Here is a 13,899-nt window from a genome sequence, read left to right on the forward strand (position 1 = left end):
GCAGTCCTGAGGAGGTAACGCTGCATTTTATCTTTACCTTGGGTATAATTGACTACACTGCAATTTTAATTCATAAACAATATGTGTGGCCACCTACTTTGCACTCAGAACTCTGCTAGGAACCATAAGGAACAGATTGACCCCTATCCCATGGGGTTCAGACATCATAGAAAGATGGGGATAACCTATGAAGAGGATCAGAATATGCCATCCCAGAATATGTTGCTTTGGCATAAGGATTATTTTGAGGTGAAGGCAGTTAAGAAACAGTAGATGTGGGAGGAGCTCTCTGCCCTCCCCGCACCCTCACCCCCACCAGCCCCGGTTCTGCTTAAAATCATGGCATAGATTTCCCTTTGTGAAGGTCTCCCCTCCCTTCTCTTCTGTACCAGGAAGAGAAGAGTGATTCTTAATCGCTGGAGAATCTTATCATAACCTACCTTACCAAAATAACCCTTATCTCCATTCGTTTCCCCCATATATTTACCTTCTCACAATATAACACCCCTAGAAGCCAAAATCTTTTAACTTTCCGTCTTGTCCCTGCCCCACAATTTATTGCCCCGTGTTAAAATGGTATAGAAGTCCTCAAGCCTAGCTCTGTGCTTTGGGTTTTCACTTCTCTGGAAAGCTCCTATGAGCCTGCAGGTAAATCTGTGCTGCTTATCTGTCATTTGTCGGCTTCATTTACTGTCATCATTTACAAAGCCTGAGAGGTTAGAGGAAAAGTTTTTTTCCTTCCCTACACATGCATGATAGGAGGATGATCACTACCAAAGCTAATTGTGTGATGATGATGAATGGTGGTTTAACTGATAGGTACCAAGATAAGAATATGTGAATAAATAGAGTGTAAGATAAATAATTGAGGGTTAGGTTTTAACAAAGTAAGTGCAATTTCACCTTGGGAACATATGTTTAAAAATAATATGGGCACCTGGGTGGCTCGGTTAGTTAAGTGTCTGCCTTCGGCTCAGGTCATGATCCTGGGGTCCTGGGATTGAGCCCCACATTGGGCTCCCTGCTCAGCAGGGAGTCTGCTTCTCCCTCTCCCTCTGCTTGTGCTTGCTCTCTCCCTGTCTCCTGTGTCAAATAAATAAATAAATAAATAAATAAATAAATAAATAAATTTTTTAAAAAAGTAATCATATACAGTTGACCCTTGAACAACATGGGTTTGAACTGTGTGGGTCCCTTATATGCAGATTTTTTTACAGTGCAGGACTGTAAATGTATTTTCTCTTCCTAATGATTTTCTTAATAATATTTTCTTTCCTCTTGTTTTATTGTAAGAATACAGTATATAAAAACATAACATACATGAAATGTATTAACTGTTTATGACAACAGTAGGCTAATTATTAGTTAAGGTTCTGGGGAGTCAAAAGTTACATGTGGATTTTTGAGCATGGGGTAAGGTAGGGAGAGTTCCTAACCCCTGCATTGTGCAAGGGTCAACTGTCAACCAAATTTCATGTAACCATATGAAGAAAATATTTTTGTTTTATTTCTCCTATATGACTTATGGCATGACAGCAGTAAAAACCAAGCAACTAAAAGGCAAATTTTGACAGCTGAAATAGATTTTTTTTTGTATTGGGAATAATGCCTATAAATCCTACCCATATCCTCTTTATGCTGAAAGTAAAGTGTACTTGTATCACTTTACAAAGCAGTTTCCTTGAAAACTTTTTGAAAAGAAGAGTAGGTGAGGCTAATATGTTTTTTAAACCTGTGATCATGATCCAAGCATTTTAAAATGCAAAATTGGAAAAATAAATGGAAACTAGTAGAGTAGCCAATTCAAAACACACAATAAAAGAGTGGAAAAATTTTTTCCTACCGTGTTGACCACATTCCTCCCCTAAGTAATAAGGATTTTACTTGAACAAGCATAATAATATAATAGGTGCTTATTTATTTAGAATGGCTGGAAAATGAGTCCACCTACTTAATTTCATTTTTTTTGGATGAGTTATCAGATACACCACTCAAGAATTTTTATTTTTAAGTTACCTCAATACTTAACTTATCTGGGCTTATTTTAATCTTTCTTTAGTTCAGAAAACAAGGACAGAAGGATTTTTTGGGAGCTTTACTCCAGAGTTAAGGACCGTATTCCTTCTTTCCTTATCTGTCCTCATAGCCTTCAATACCTTGCTTGATCTGACCTCTGAGGGGGGCAGGCAAAATTGGTAAAGGGTATTAAGAGGTACAAGCTTGGAGTTATAAAATAAATAAGTCATTGGAATGTAATGTACAGCATAGGGGACATAGTCTATTATATTGTAATAACTCTGTATCGTGACAGATGATAATTAGGCTTAGTGTAGACACCATGTCATAATGTATAGAAACACCGCTATGATGTGCACCTGGCATTAATAGGATATTGTATGTCAATTATATTTCAATTAAAAAATATTGAACTTACAGAAACAGAAAGTAGATTGGTGGTTACCAGGGGTTAAGGGAGGTGGAGGAAATGGGGAGATGTTGGTGAAAAGTCAGTTATAAGATGAATAAGTTCCGGGGATCTAATGTACAGCATGGTGACTACAATTAACAATACTGTATTGTATATCAGAAAGCTGCTCTGAGAGTGAAACTTAAATGTTCTCACCGCCACCCCCAACAATACAAATAAACGATGATCATGCGAGGTGAAGGACGTGTCAATTAACCTTATTTTGGTAAACATTTCACAATAGATAAATGCATAAAAAAAACATATTGGACACCTTAAATTTACATTAGTGCTATATGTCAATTCCATCTCAATAAGACTGGAAAAAAGCTGGAAAAAAGGAAAGAAAAAACTCTTTTTTTCTATAAAATCCATTCTGTGAGAAGCTTGCTATTTTTTCATTCCTTTATGTATTGAACGGCTACTATGTGTTCAAGGTGGAGATACAATGTTGAAGGGAATGGTTCCTGCCCTTCTGGAGTTTCTAATTTTTTTTTTTAAAATATTTTTATTTATTTATTCACTAGAGACAGACTGAGAGAGAGAGAGAGAGAGGCAGAGACACAGGCAGAGGGAGAAGCAGGCTCCGTGCAGGGAGCCCGATGTGGGACTCGATTCTGTGCCCCCAGGATCACTCCCTGAGCTGAAGGCAGGTGCTTAACTGCTGAGCCACCCAGGTGTCCCTGGAGTTTCTAATCTAATGAAAACTAAAAGAAAAGCTCAGTTTTCTGTTTCCTATATGAATGCTTTTAATATTATTGAACAAAATGCCTATTTCCCAGATGCCTTCACTGCCCAAAGCTAAACACACGTATTTCAAGAAACAGGTGCCAAGCGACTTTCAGTATAATCGGGAAGCACTCTCCGGTGCTACGTGCTGAAAGTTAGACCATTAGATCCTTAGGAAAGGCTTCCCACTGCCTCCTAGGCTGAAAAGAGATTGTATTTCAATAGGAAACTCTGGCCTTTACGTTTTGGAGTAAACAAGTTTACAAAGGAATTAAACTGCATTAGTATTTTGATACCATCTTAAGTTTTCCTATGATTTTTGATAAGCAACAAAGAAGGGAATGTGACCCTGGAACGAGTCGTTTTGTGCTTCAGAATGGTTGCTGAGCTGAGTTTCGGGAGGTTAATCCTACTCCCTACAAGCAGAAGCTTTTGGACCACGTCCTTATCAAGATCAAGAACACGGGTTCTCATAAGGAAGCCAAACCTAACCAGCTATTACGTGAGAGAGGTGAGAGGCAGCCAGGGCCGGAAACTTTTTGGACCCTTCTCCCCTTGGAATTAAGGAAAGGAGTGGGACTCTTTTCCAGAAGAATGTAGATCAGCACAATACACACAACAAAATCCTTGCATAAAAGTCTTGTGGGGGTTGTGACCCTCTGGCTGGGACCCCCAATCCCTAAACCCCTTCCTGCGGCTGGTGAAGCATGTTACTGTGAACCCCGAACTGCCAACAGTGAGGCCTGCGATGCTGAAGGGCAGCCCGCGGAATTCCTGGGGTGTTAGCACCTGCTGCGAGCAGGACTGAGGTGAGACAAAGGCAAAAGGAGAGAGAAGACAGAAGGAATGATGTGTGAAGAACATGGGAATGAAGAGAAGGAAGGGAGAGGTAAAGAGAAGGGGCTGTGGAGGCCGAAGATGGGGACAGGGACAGGCGTCCTCCCTCCTGCAAGTCCCGGGGAGCCCAGCCTCCCTCAGCTCCTGCATGCCCCTGTGCCCCCTGTACCCCTGGGGGCTCACCTCTCCAGCCCCCCAGCCCCTGGGTCCTTTGTAGCTCTGTGGATCCTCCTCCTGGCCTCCCTTGGCTGCCTGCTTGTCGAGCCTTGCCTTGCTGCTCCCCTTCCTCCCCCCAACCCATGGGTTTTCTACCCCTGCGGCCTCCATGGTCACCAGCTCCTCCCTTTCTTGCCCAATAGATTTGCCCAGTAGATTTCTACTGGACCCATGGTCCTGAGGCTTCTCATTGAGAAGGACCAGAGTGAAAAATAATTTTTTTTTTTTTAAGCAGGCTCCATGCCCACCGTCGTCCTGCTTGAACTCACAACCCTGAGATCCAGAGTTGCATGCTCTACTGACTGAGCCAGCCAGGTGTCCTGAAAAATGGCCTTTCTCATCTTCATTTTATGTAGTTACTCGCTCTTTCCCTTAAAACTCTCTTCTATGGGGGGGGGGGTGGGGGAAGGATTTGCTTTGGGGTGCCTCACTGGCTCAGTCAGTAGAGCATGTGACTCTTAATCTCCGGGTTGTGAGTTTGAGCCCCATGATGAGTATAGAGATTACTTAAAAAATAGATAAATAAATAAAACCGGGGGTGCCTAGGTGGCTCAGTTGGTCAAGCATCTGACTTTTGATTTCAGCTCCTATCATGATTTCAGGCTGTGAGATTGAACCCCAAGTTGGCTCTAGGCTGCGTGTGGAGCTTGCCTAAGATTCTCTCTCTCCCTCTCCCTTTGTCCCTCCCCTTCCTCCCCCACTCTTCCACACTTGGGCACACACATACACACTCAATAAATAAATGAATGGATGCATAAATAAAATTATATTATTAATAAACTAAAAAAAAATTAAGTCTTAAAAAAAAACCCAACTCTCATCCAGGTTGTTTCTGAGTTCATTTTAGAGATTTGCTTTGTGCTTAGTTGTTTCACTTGCCCCATGTCTTTCCCCCTCCAAATCTGAGCCACCCCAGAGCTGAGCTCTTTCTTCTCTGTTTTCCATATACATGCCATTTCCTGAGGAAACTATGGATTAAAATTAGGTGGCATAGTGTGGCAAGAAAAACATGAGTTTCAGAAGCAGAAAAAAAAGAATTCTGGTTCTAGTATCACTGCTGTGCTATCTTGAACAAAATACTAACCTCTCTAAGCCTGTTTCTTCCATCTGAAAAAAACTGAGGACAGTCATATCTCCCTGGAATTGTTTTTGTGAGGATTAAATGGGATAAGATTTGTGAAAAAGTACCTGTCACGGTCCTTCATTGAGCAAACATGACCATCAACTATATGCCGGACTCAGTATAACATACTGAGGAATGAAGCAATCAACGATACACAGTTTTCTGCCCTAAATTCTACTCACAATCTGGGACAGACATTGGCATGCAAACACATAAATCAAAGACACTGTATCAAGAGCAACAATAAGAACGCTTGAAAAACAGAAAGCAGACATAGGGAAGGGGAGGAATCAACCTATCGGAACCTTGTGAGACAAGGAGGGCTTTTGGGGAAAGGTGATATTTGAGTTGGATTTTGAAGAATAAATGCTTTTTTTCAAAAGACTTTTTTTTTTGGAGGATAAATATTAACAAATAGAAGCAGAGAAAACCACTTATGTAGACATACCTACGTGTGAAACAGCCCAGACTCTTGGGGCTGGAGGGGTTTAAGAAGCCAGGTAATAGTATGGTAATAATAATGGCAGCAACGTCCACTTACTGAATGATTACCCCGTGCCAGGCACTGCCACATAATTAAGCACTTTGCATACATGATTTCTTGAAATCCTCCTTATGGTAACCCTGTGAGCGGAGACCGTGGGCTTGGCCCTGCGATCAAATGAAGAGCCCCTTGACTTTAAGTAGGGGGTTACCATACTGCTTTCTGCCTCTGAATTTGACTACTCCAGGTACCTCAGAAAGTAGCATCGTGTAGTATGTCTCCTTTTGGGACTGGCATATTTTACTTAGCATAATGTCCTCAAGGTTGTCCATGTGTCTGAATTTCCTTCCTTTTCAAGGCTGAATAATATTCTATATGTTGAAGGGGAGCACATATTACCACCTCAAAATGTGTCTCCTTGTGGCATAAGGATTATTTTGAACTAAAACCATTCAAAAGTGAATGGTCTTTCCTCTCTTTGTCTCCCCAGATCCTTATCTTTTTCCTTAGCTCCATGATATTACATAAAGCTCAATTACCTGGCTGCCCTTTGAGTCTTCAGATCTTCGTGAGGCGCTCCTATGTATGCAGTTAAGTTTGCTCTTCTCTGCTAATCTGTCTTATATCAATTAAATTATTGCTGAAGAACCTAGCAGGGAAGAAGGGAAAATGTTTCCACCCCTTCAATGTATATACCACATTTTGTTCATCCATTCATTCATCGATGGGCACTTGGGTTGCTTCCACCTTTTGGCTGCTGTGAATGGTGCCGCTGTGAACCTGATTGCCCCAATATCTCTACATGCTCCTGCTTTCAAGTTGTGAAAGGAGTGGAATTCCTGAATCACATGGTAGTTCTATTTTTAATTTTTTTCTTTTTCTTTTCTTGTCTCTAAAATCCATGCTGTAAGGCATCAGTTTTGAAGATGAATCTGGAAGAGGAAGGCTGGAGTCAGGATGTCATTCCTTGGCTACAGATGGTAAGAACTTCAATTTTAGGCTGTTGGGAAGGGAAGGAAAAGAACAGAAGAGGTGAGCCATTGATGAGAACTTGACGCCTAATTGGCAGTCGGAGAGGAGGAAAGTGGCATTTAGGATGACTTCCTTATAGGGTGTCTCCAGATTTGGGGGAGCTGGAGCTTAGACAATTTGAGATGTCATCTTTCAGAAAAAGAATAAAAAGCAGTGAATAAAAAATTAAGTGCAGGGCTCTGGAAGGTGTCCCTGGAAGCAAGGGGGCCTTCTAATGTACACCTAAGAGCACGTGCAGGGGAGCATCGTGTGTATTTGGCCTGCCAACATCACTTTCCTTTCGATTTCCTTTGGAGTTGTGTGTGTTCCCTCCCCCAGCTCCTGTGCTGTGGGGGGCAATGCCCCCTCACCTCCCACAGCATCTCAGACACTGGAGCCAGGCGTGTCAGGCAGAGCTTTTCTCCCTGTGGCCAAGTGATTGTAGAGAGTTGGGTCCGTGACCCAAACTGAGGCCAAGAAGACTCAGTTTCAGGACTTCTGTTGGAACCATTGGGAAATTGTTCACTTTTTTTTTTTGTCATGCACTCTTTTGTGTGCAGCTGCTGAGAGGTCAGGTTGCAAGGCTGGACCTTCTGGTGGTGAATTTGACATCAAGGGGGAAGAGAGTCAACAGAAGAGGCATGTGGAGATACTGGCTTTGTGATCCCTGTGACTGAGTCCCTGCATCGGGTCACATCTAAGGCTACATCTTCTCCAGGCTTTTCTGTCACGTGAGCCAATTAAGCCCATTTTTTGTTTAAGTCAATTGCGGTTAGTTTTCTGTCCGTATAACCAAAATATTCGATTTCCATGTTTGTTTACCAGAAAGAACTGAGGTGGACCCAGCTTGGGTCAGGCCTTCCTGAAGCCGATATCTGTGCCCATGACAGACCCGCCACCTCTTGCCTCCTGAGGAAGGAGATAGCTGTGTGCCTGAGAGCTTCACAGTACCACGTGGAGTGAGTGGTGGGCCCTCTTTAGAAGGACAGGAAGCGCAGCCAAAGAAAAAGCAGATGTACCTTGCAAGAGTGGTTTCAGATTCCTGAGGGATCTAGGAAGTTGATTTTTGAGAAATCCTAAAGCAAGCCTGGTTTCAAATCCCAATTCTGCGCTCTTTGAACCACTTGGCTTTGGCCAAGTTGTATATCCTTTCTCGCTGAATCTTAGTTTCAGATTGTAAGTGGGAATAGATAATATTTACCATTACAGGGTCATTGTGAGTGGTATCTATAAGGGGAGGTGACTCTATAATTTATCATCTAAACAGGGACACTTTGGAGAGTGAAAAGGAACACTATTTTTAAAAAATATTTTATTTGTTTAAAAGAGGGACAGGAAGCGAGAGAAGGAGCAGGGTGGAGGGGCAGAGACAGAGGGAGGAGCTGACTTCTCACCAAGTAGGGAGCCAGACAAGGGTCCCAGGACCCTAGGATCATGACCTGAGCCAATGGTAGATGCTTAGCCAACTGCACCACCCAGGCACCCAAAGGAACACTATTAAGGAGACTTACTAGGAATGTGTGAGACAAAAAAAATATTAGTGGTACCACATTTCACTCAAAAGCATGCCTATTTGGGTAATATATTATCTCACTGCCCATAATACATCTCTAATGGTGCTTAGCACACAGTGGGTAGTTTTAGTCTCCTGTGAGCCTTCTACGGTCCCTCTGCCTTTAATACAATTGACTGATGCCTCCAGAGTTCTTTGTAATTCTCCTACATTGTGGATTTATGGGATGTAACCTCCAAAACATTTGTTACTATTGTCCTGGTGACAAAACACGTGACAATATGATCCATAGATTTTTATCTGTGCAAGAATCTTCTCTTACAACTCCCCAGCAACTGCTTAAACTGGGAATTCGGGAAGGTAGCACTGACCTCCTTAAGAGCATTTATTTCAAACTGTTTGTGTGTGTTAAAGGCGTTTCCAGCTAAAATACTTTGGATTGTTGGGACACACCCTGGAAGTTATTCTGTAATGTGAAATTTTACTCAAACTTGAGCATTTGCTGACACATCCTATTGTTAGAAATTGGGCAGGATTTTCTAAATCTACCCTAGCAGGGTACGTTAAAGAAAATACAAAATATGGGCAAAACAGCGAACGAACACTTGATGAAAAAGATACGTAGATTACAAGCACATCAATTTATTTAACTTTATTTAATTAAAATTAAAACTATGATGAGATACCACTCCACACTTATAGAATGGCTAAACCTAAAAAGATTGATTATACCAAGTATTGGTGAGGATATAGAGAACTGGAACTCTTACATGCTGCTGATGGGAATGCAAAATGGTACAGTCACTCTGGAAAAATTTAGCAGTTTCTTAAAAAATTAAACATATACCTTTCATATGATCCAGTCATTCCAGTCATATTTATCCATGAGAAATGAAAGCATATGTCCATAAAAAGACTTGCACATGAATGTTCATACAGCTTCATCTGCAAGAGTAAAAAACTGAAAACCCAAATATTCAATAAGGGAATGGATGTATACATTGTGATATATCCTTATCCTTCCCATAGAATATCACTCAGCAATGTAAAGGAATGGACTATTGCTATATGCTACCGCATGGATGAATCTCAGAGTAATTTTGCTGAAAGAAGCCAGTTAAAATGGAACACACAATGTATGGTTCCATTTACATAAAATTCTAGGAAACACAAACTGCGATGTAGAGACGGAAAGCCTACCAGTGGTTGCTCGGTCAGGTAGGGCAGCAAAGAGGAAAAAGAGGGAAAGATTACAAAGGTCCAATTTTAAGTAGACAGAGGTATCATTGTTTTAGGATTATTGTTATCCATTTCCAGAGCTTTTTCATCATTCCAAACTACCAAGTCTCTACCCATTAAACAATAAACCTCATTTTATTTTATTTTTTTAAAAGATTTTATTTATTTATTCATGACACAGAGAGAGAGAGAGAGAGAGGGGGGCAGAGACACAGGCAGAGGGAGAAGCAGGCTCCATGCAGGGAGCCTGATGTGGGACTTGATCCCGGGACTCCAGGATCACACCCTGGACCGAAGGCAGGCACTAAACCGCTGAGCCACCCAGGCATCCCAATAAACCTCTTTTAAAAAAATATTTATTTATTTATTTATTCATGAGACGCACAGAGAGAGAGGCAGAGACACAGGCAAAGGGAGAAGCAGGCTCCATACAGGGAGCCCAATGCAGGACTCAATCCCAGGACCCCAGGATCACTCCCTGAGCCAAAGGCAGATGCTCAAACGCTGAGCCACCCAGGCATCCCAACAATAACCCTCATTACACAAAACTCACCTTTATAAGTTTTTCATGACAAAATTGGGTATAATTCTTGAACATTCTATAAGGAATGAACTTTAGATTAAAATGATTGTGACCATATATTTTCCATCTCCACTGTACCTCAGATCTGGCCACCGCTTCCCATACTCAAGGAAAAGTGGGTGAGGTTTTGTCGATGACACATGGCCACTATCACACTACTTGAAAAACAGCCCAAACCGCTTGTCTCGATAATTGTGGGTCAATTGTGTCATTTGTGTGGGAAGAATGACCTAATTATCATTACTACCTCCCCTCCCGTCTAAATTAGCAAATCACACGTAAATCATCCACTTTCCTCCCTATTAGCCTCCCCCACTCCCCCCCCACCCCAGGCTTTCCTAAGTCCAGAGCCATTTTCTGCACTTTCTCTTAAAGTTGCTTTATTCATTTCTGTTCCAGGGTGGCTCAACCATGGTAAGATGTTTGTCTTCTGATCCCATGATCTCTTCCGGCAGGGTAGCTGGTGTTTGGTAACAAAACTCATACTGGGATCTCAGGGGTTGACACACGTCGCAGGTGTGCCCAGGAAAGTGATGACAAGAGGCGAAGTTTTGCAGATGGGCAGGCCTTGGCCAGGATACTTAGATTTCTGAGTTTCATTTTCCTCATCTCTGCGACGGATATGATGCCTACCTGCTAGCTATTGGTAGGGGGGATGAGATCGTGTTGGGAAGACGCCTGGCACCGCGCTGGGAGCTCGGGCGAATGGTGACGGTTAGGCTCCCTTGGTCCTGCTATCAAATAACTTCGAGATCCGAGGAAAGCGAGTGGTGGGTGGGCAGGAAGCAGGGCCCCTAAGAACGCAGGCCGCTTCAGGTCCCAAGGAGGGCACTTGGCTCTACACAAAGGTCTGTTATTCAAAGAGGCCGCTAGATCAAAAAATAATGAAATAAAATTTAAAAAGTAGAGCAACAGCCACCTGGGTTTTTGGACTCGCTGAATTCCGGATAAAGATGCTCGTAAAAAGAGGAGCTGGTGCGAATCCAGAAAAGGACTCGAAACGCTCCAGGCTTTGCCATGGCACAGTCCCCGGCTTTTTCCGCAGCGCATTTGGACGCGGGGAGGGGAGCTCGAGTTGGCCCAAAGCCTCGGCCGTTCCCGCGGCGGCAGCAGGGTGGAGGCCAGACCCACAGGTGCGGGGGGCTGCGAGGTGCGGGGAGGAGCAGGTGTCCGTGGGGGCCCCTCGTCTCGGGCCCCGGGGCTCCGAGGCCGCTCGTGGTGTTCCCCGCGGGGGGAGCCCCGCGCCCTGCAGGCGCTGAGCCCGGGGCCGGGGCGCGGACCCGGGGGCCCCTCCCTCCGCCTGCCCCGGGCGCCGCGGCGGGGGCCCGGACCGGGACGCGCGGTCTGGGCGGGGGCAGCCCCCGGACGCCGACGCCGGGCAGGGCCCGCTGCAGCGTCCCTCCGGTCCCGCCCCCGGCCCCGCCCCGCTGCAGCCCCCCGGCCCCGCCCCGCTGCAGCCCCCCGGCCCCGGCCCCGCCCCCGCCCGGCTGCAACCTCCCGCCCCGCTGCAGCCGCCCCCGGCTGCATCCCCTCGCCCCGCCCCTGCCCCCCCTGCCCCGCCCCGATCCTGCCCCTCGCCCCCAGCCCCGCTGCAGCCCCCCCGGCCCCGGCCCCGCCCCCGCCCGGCTGCAACCTCCCGCCCCGCTGCAGCCGCCCCCGGCTGCATCCCCTCGCCCCGCCCCTGCCCCCCTGCCCCGCCCCGATCCTGCCCCTCGCCCCCCGCCCCGCTGCAGCCCCCCCGGCCCCGGCCCCGCCCCCGCCCGGCTGCAACCTCCCGCCCCGCTGCAGCCCCCGGCCCGGCTGCATCCCCTCGCCCCGCCCCGATCCTGCCCCTCGCCCCCCGCCCCTCCCGGCCGGAGCGGGCCTCGCGGCGGGCAGGGCGGGGAGAGCGCGGCGCCCGCGGCCCGGCGGCCAATCCCTGCAGGCGCGGGGCGGGGCGGGGCGGGGCGCGGGCGGCGGCGGGACGGGGCGCGGGCGGGCGGGCGGCCCCGGGGACAGTCGGAGCGAGCCGCCGAGGCACCGCCCGCGCCCGCCGCCGTCTGGGCGTCTCCGCGCCGCCGGGGAGCGAGCTCCGAGGTCTGCGCCGCGGCCACTGCTCGGGGCCGCAGGGGGAAGCCGAGCGGGATCGCCGAGCGCAGCCCCTGCCCGCCGCGCGCCGCCATGACCCACTTCAACAAGGGCCCCTCCTACGGGCTCTCGGCCGAAGTCAAGAACAAGGTGGGCGCGGGCGCGGCGCGGGCGCGGGGGCCGGGGCGCCGGGGCTCGCGGGGCGGGGGCGCGGGGGCGGGGGCGCGGGGTCCTCCCCGGCTTTGTTCGGCGGCGACCCCCGGGGGTGCGGCTCCCGGAGCCCGTCGGCGGCCGCGGGTCGCGCCCCTGCGGGGAGGGGGCGCTCTGCCCGGTCGCCGCCCCTAGGTGGGGCCCGTCGGGGAGCGGGGCCCCGGCGCGCACACCCCCCGCCCGCCGCACTCGGCCAGTCCGCGGCCCGACTGGCCCCCCCGTGCCTCGCTGCTTCCCGGGGCGGGGGGTGACCGCGGGGCGGCCCGCGCACCCCCGCACCCCCGGACCCCCGGACCCCGCCCGGGCCTCGAGGCCGCCGCCGCCGCCGCCGCAGACAAAGCCTGAGCGCGCCGCTTGCGGAGTGGTGTCTGCGTAGAGTGGAGAGTTAAAGAAGAAAAAAGCAAAAAAAAAAAAAAAAAGAAAAAAAAGTTTGTGGCCCGTTAGACTTTTAACGATATCGAGGACGTCGCCGCGGGTCGCTTTTGTGTGGCGCGTCCTCGCCCGGCGGCTGTGGCGCTTGGGCTCGGGTCCGCGGGCTCCCGCCTCGCCGCTGCCTTGGCCTGAGCACGCGGCGGGGTTATCTCCGGGACTCGGGGTCTGGGAAAGCGAGGAGAGGCGGCCCCCTCCCCAAATCCTCTCCTGCCTTCCTCCCCTCCCTCCCGCATTCCAAGCCCGTGACATCAGGGGCTTCTGGGGGGAGAGCGCAGCCAATCGGCGCGGAACTGCGCACAGAACGCTCATTGTCTCCTCCTGCGGCGCCGGCCGAAGCGCCACAAAGGGGGGAGGGGGGCGGCCGGGGTCCTCCCCGCCCCCCCGGAGCCGGGGCGCGTCGGGGTCGGGGTCGGGGTCGGGGTCGCGGCCTCCGCGGGGTCGGCGGCGAGCGCCCCGCTGCCCCCCCCAGAGCCGCCTCCCCCCCGCGGGGCCCCGGCTCCCTGGGCCCCTGGTCCATAGATTCCGAACGATCGGTGAGGGCGAGCCTTGGGTTTAGCCCGCGGATCCCAAACTGGAGTGTGGAGGCCCTTTCCCTTGTGCGGTGGGCACGGATGGGCCGGTCCTTTCCAAGCCTTAGCACGGAGCTTTAGGAATCTTCCGAGGAACCGGCAGGTCCAAAGCGTTGGACGGGATGCCCCGGCCTGGCCTGTGCACGTTCATTTTAATCCGTCCTTGTGATTCTTGGCCCGCAGCAGTCGAGTCTCCCCACCGTTTGCATTGTAAATGAGGTCCTGACCACTCTGGCAGTCCTTCAAGGGACTTATTTTTCTTGGATGGTAATACCCGTATTAATTTTCTTTTTGCTGACTAATGAAGCAGCTTCCGCCCTTTCCCTGCTTTTTATTGAGCAGACCGACGAAGGAAATGCGGAGACCGAGGCTAGCTCGCCGTAATTATCAGACATTTTTAAAAACAGTAAAACCTCAGT

The 13,899-nt window shown here is 48.7% G+C and overlaps 1 protein-coding gene and 1 long non-coding RNA gene across 3 annotated transcripts in view; both read left to right on the top strand.

Moving 5' to 3' along the window:
- Nucleotides 1-6,385: 6,385 nt before the first annotated feature.
- LOC118355051 (uncharacterized) lies at nt 6,386-7,605 on the top strand. The gene is made up of 3 exons (XR_004816694.2): nt 6,386-6,439; nt 6,768-6,836; nt 7,428-7,605. It is a non-coding gene; the product is annotated as an uncharacterized LOC118355051 (long non-coding RNA).
- Nucleotides 7,606-12,187: 4,582 nt separating this feature from the next.
- Nucleotides 12,188-13,899, top strand: part of CNN3 (calponin 3) — a 28,095-nt gene continuing 26,383 nt past the window's right edge. The window contains exon 1 of one of the 2 annotated variants that reach the window (XM_025417576.3): nt 12,188-12,419. In XM_025417576.3, the coding sequence (XP_025273361.1) occupies nt 12,363-12,419 (57 nt within the window). In that variant the 5' untranslated portion in view covers nt 12,188-12,362. Of the gene's footprint in view, nt 12,420-13,607; nt 13,748-13,899 lie in introns of those variants that run through there. The other variant, XM_025417577.3, reaches the window with a different exon arrangement.

The sequence above is a fragment of the Canis lupus genome, chromosome 6 (genome assembly GCF_003254725.2).
Source record: "Canis lupus dingo isolate Sandy chromosome 6, ASM325472v2, whole genome shotgun sequence".
NCBI classification, from domain to species: domain Eukaryota; kingdom Metazoa; phylum Chordata; class Mammalia; order Carnivora; family Canidae; genus Canis; species Canis lupus.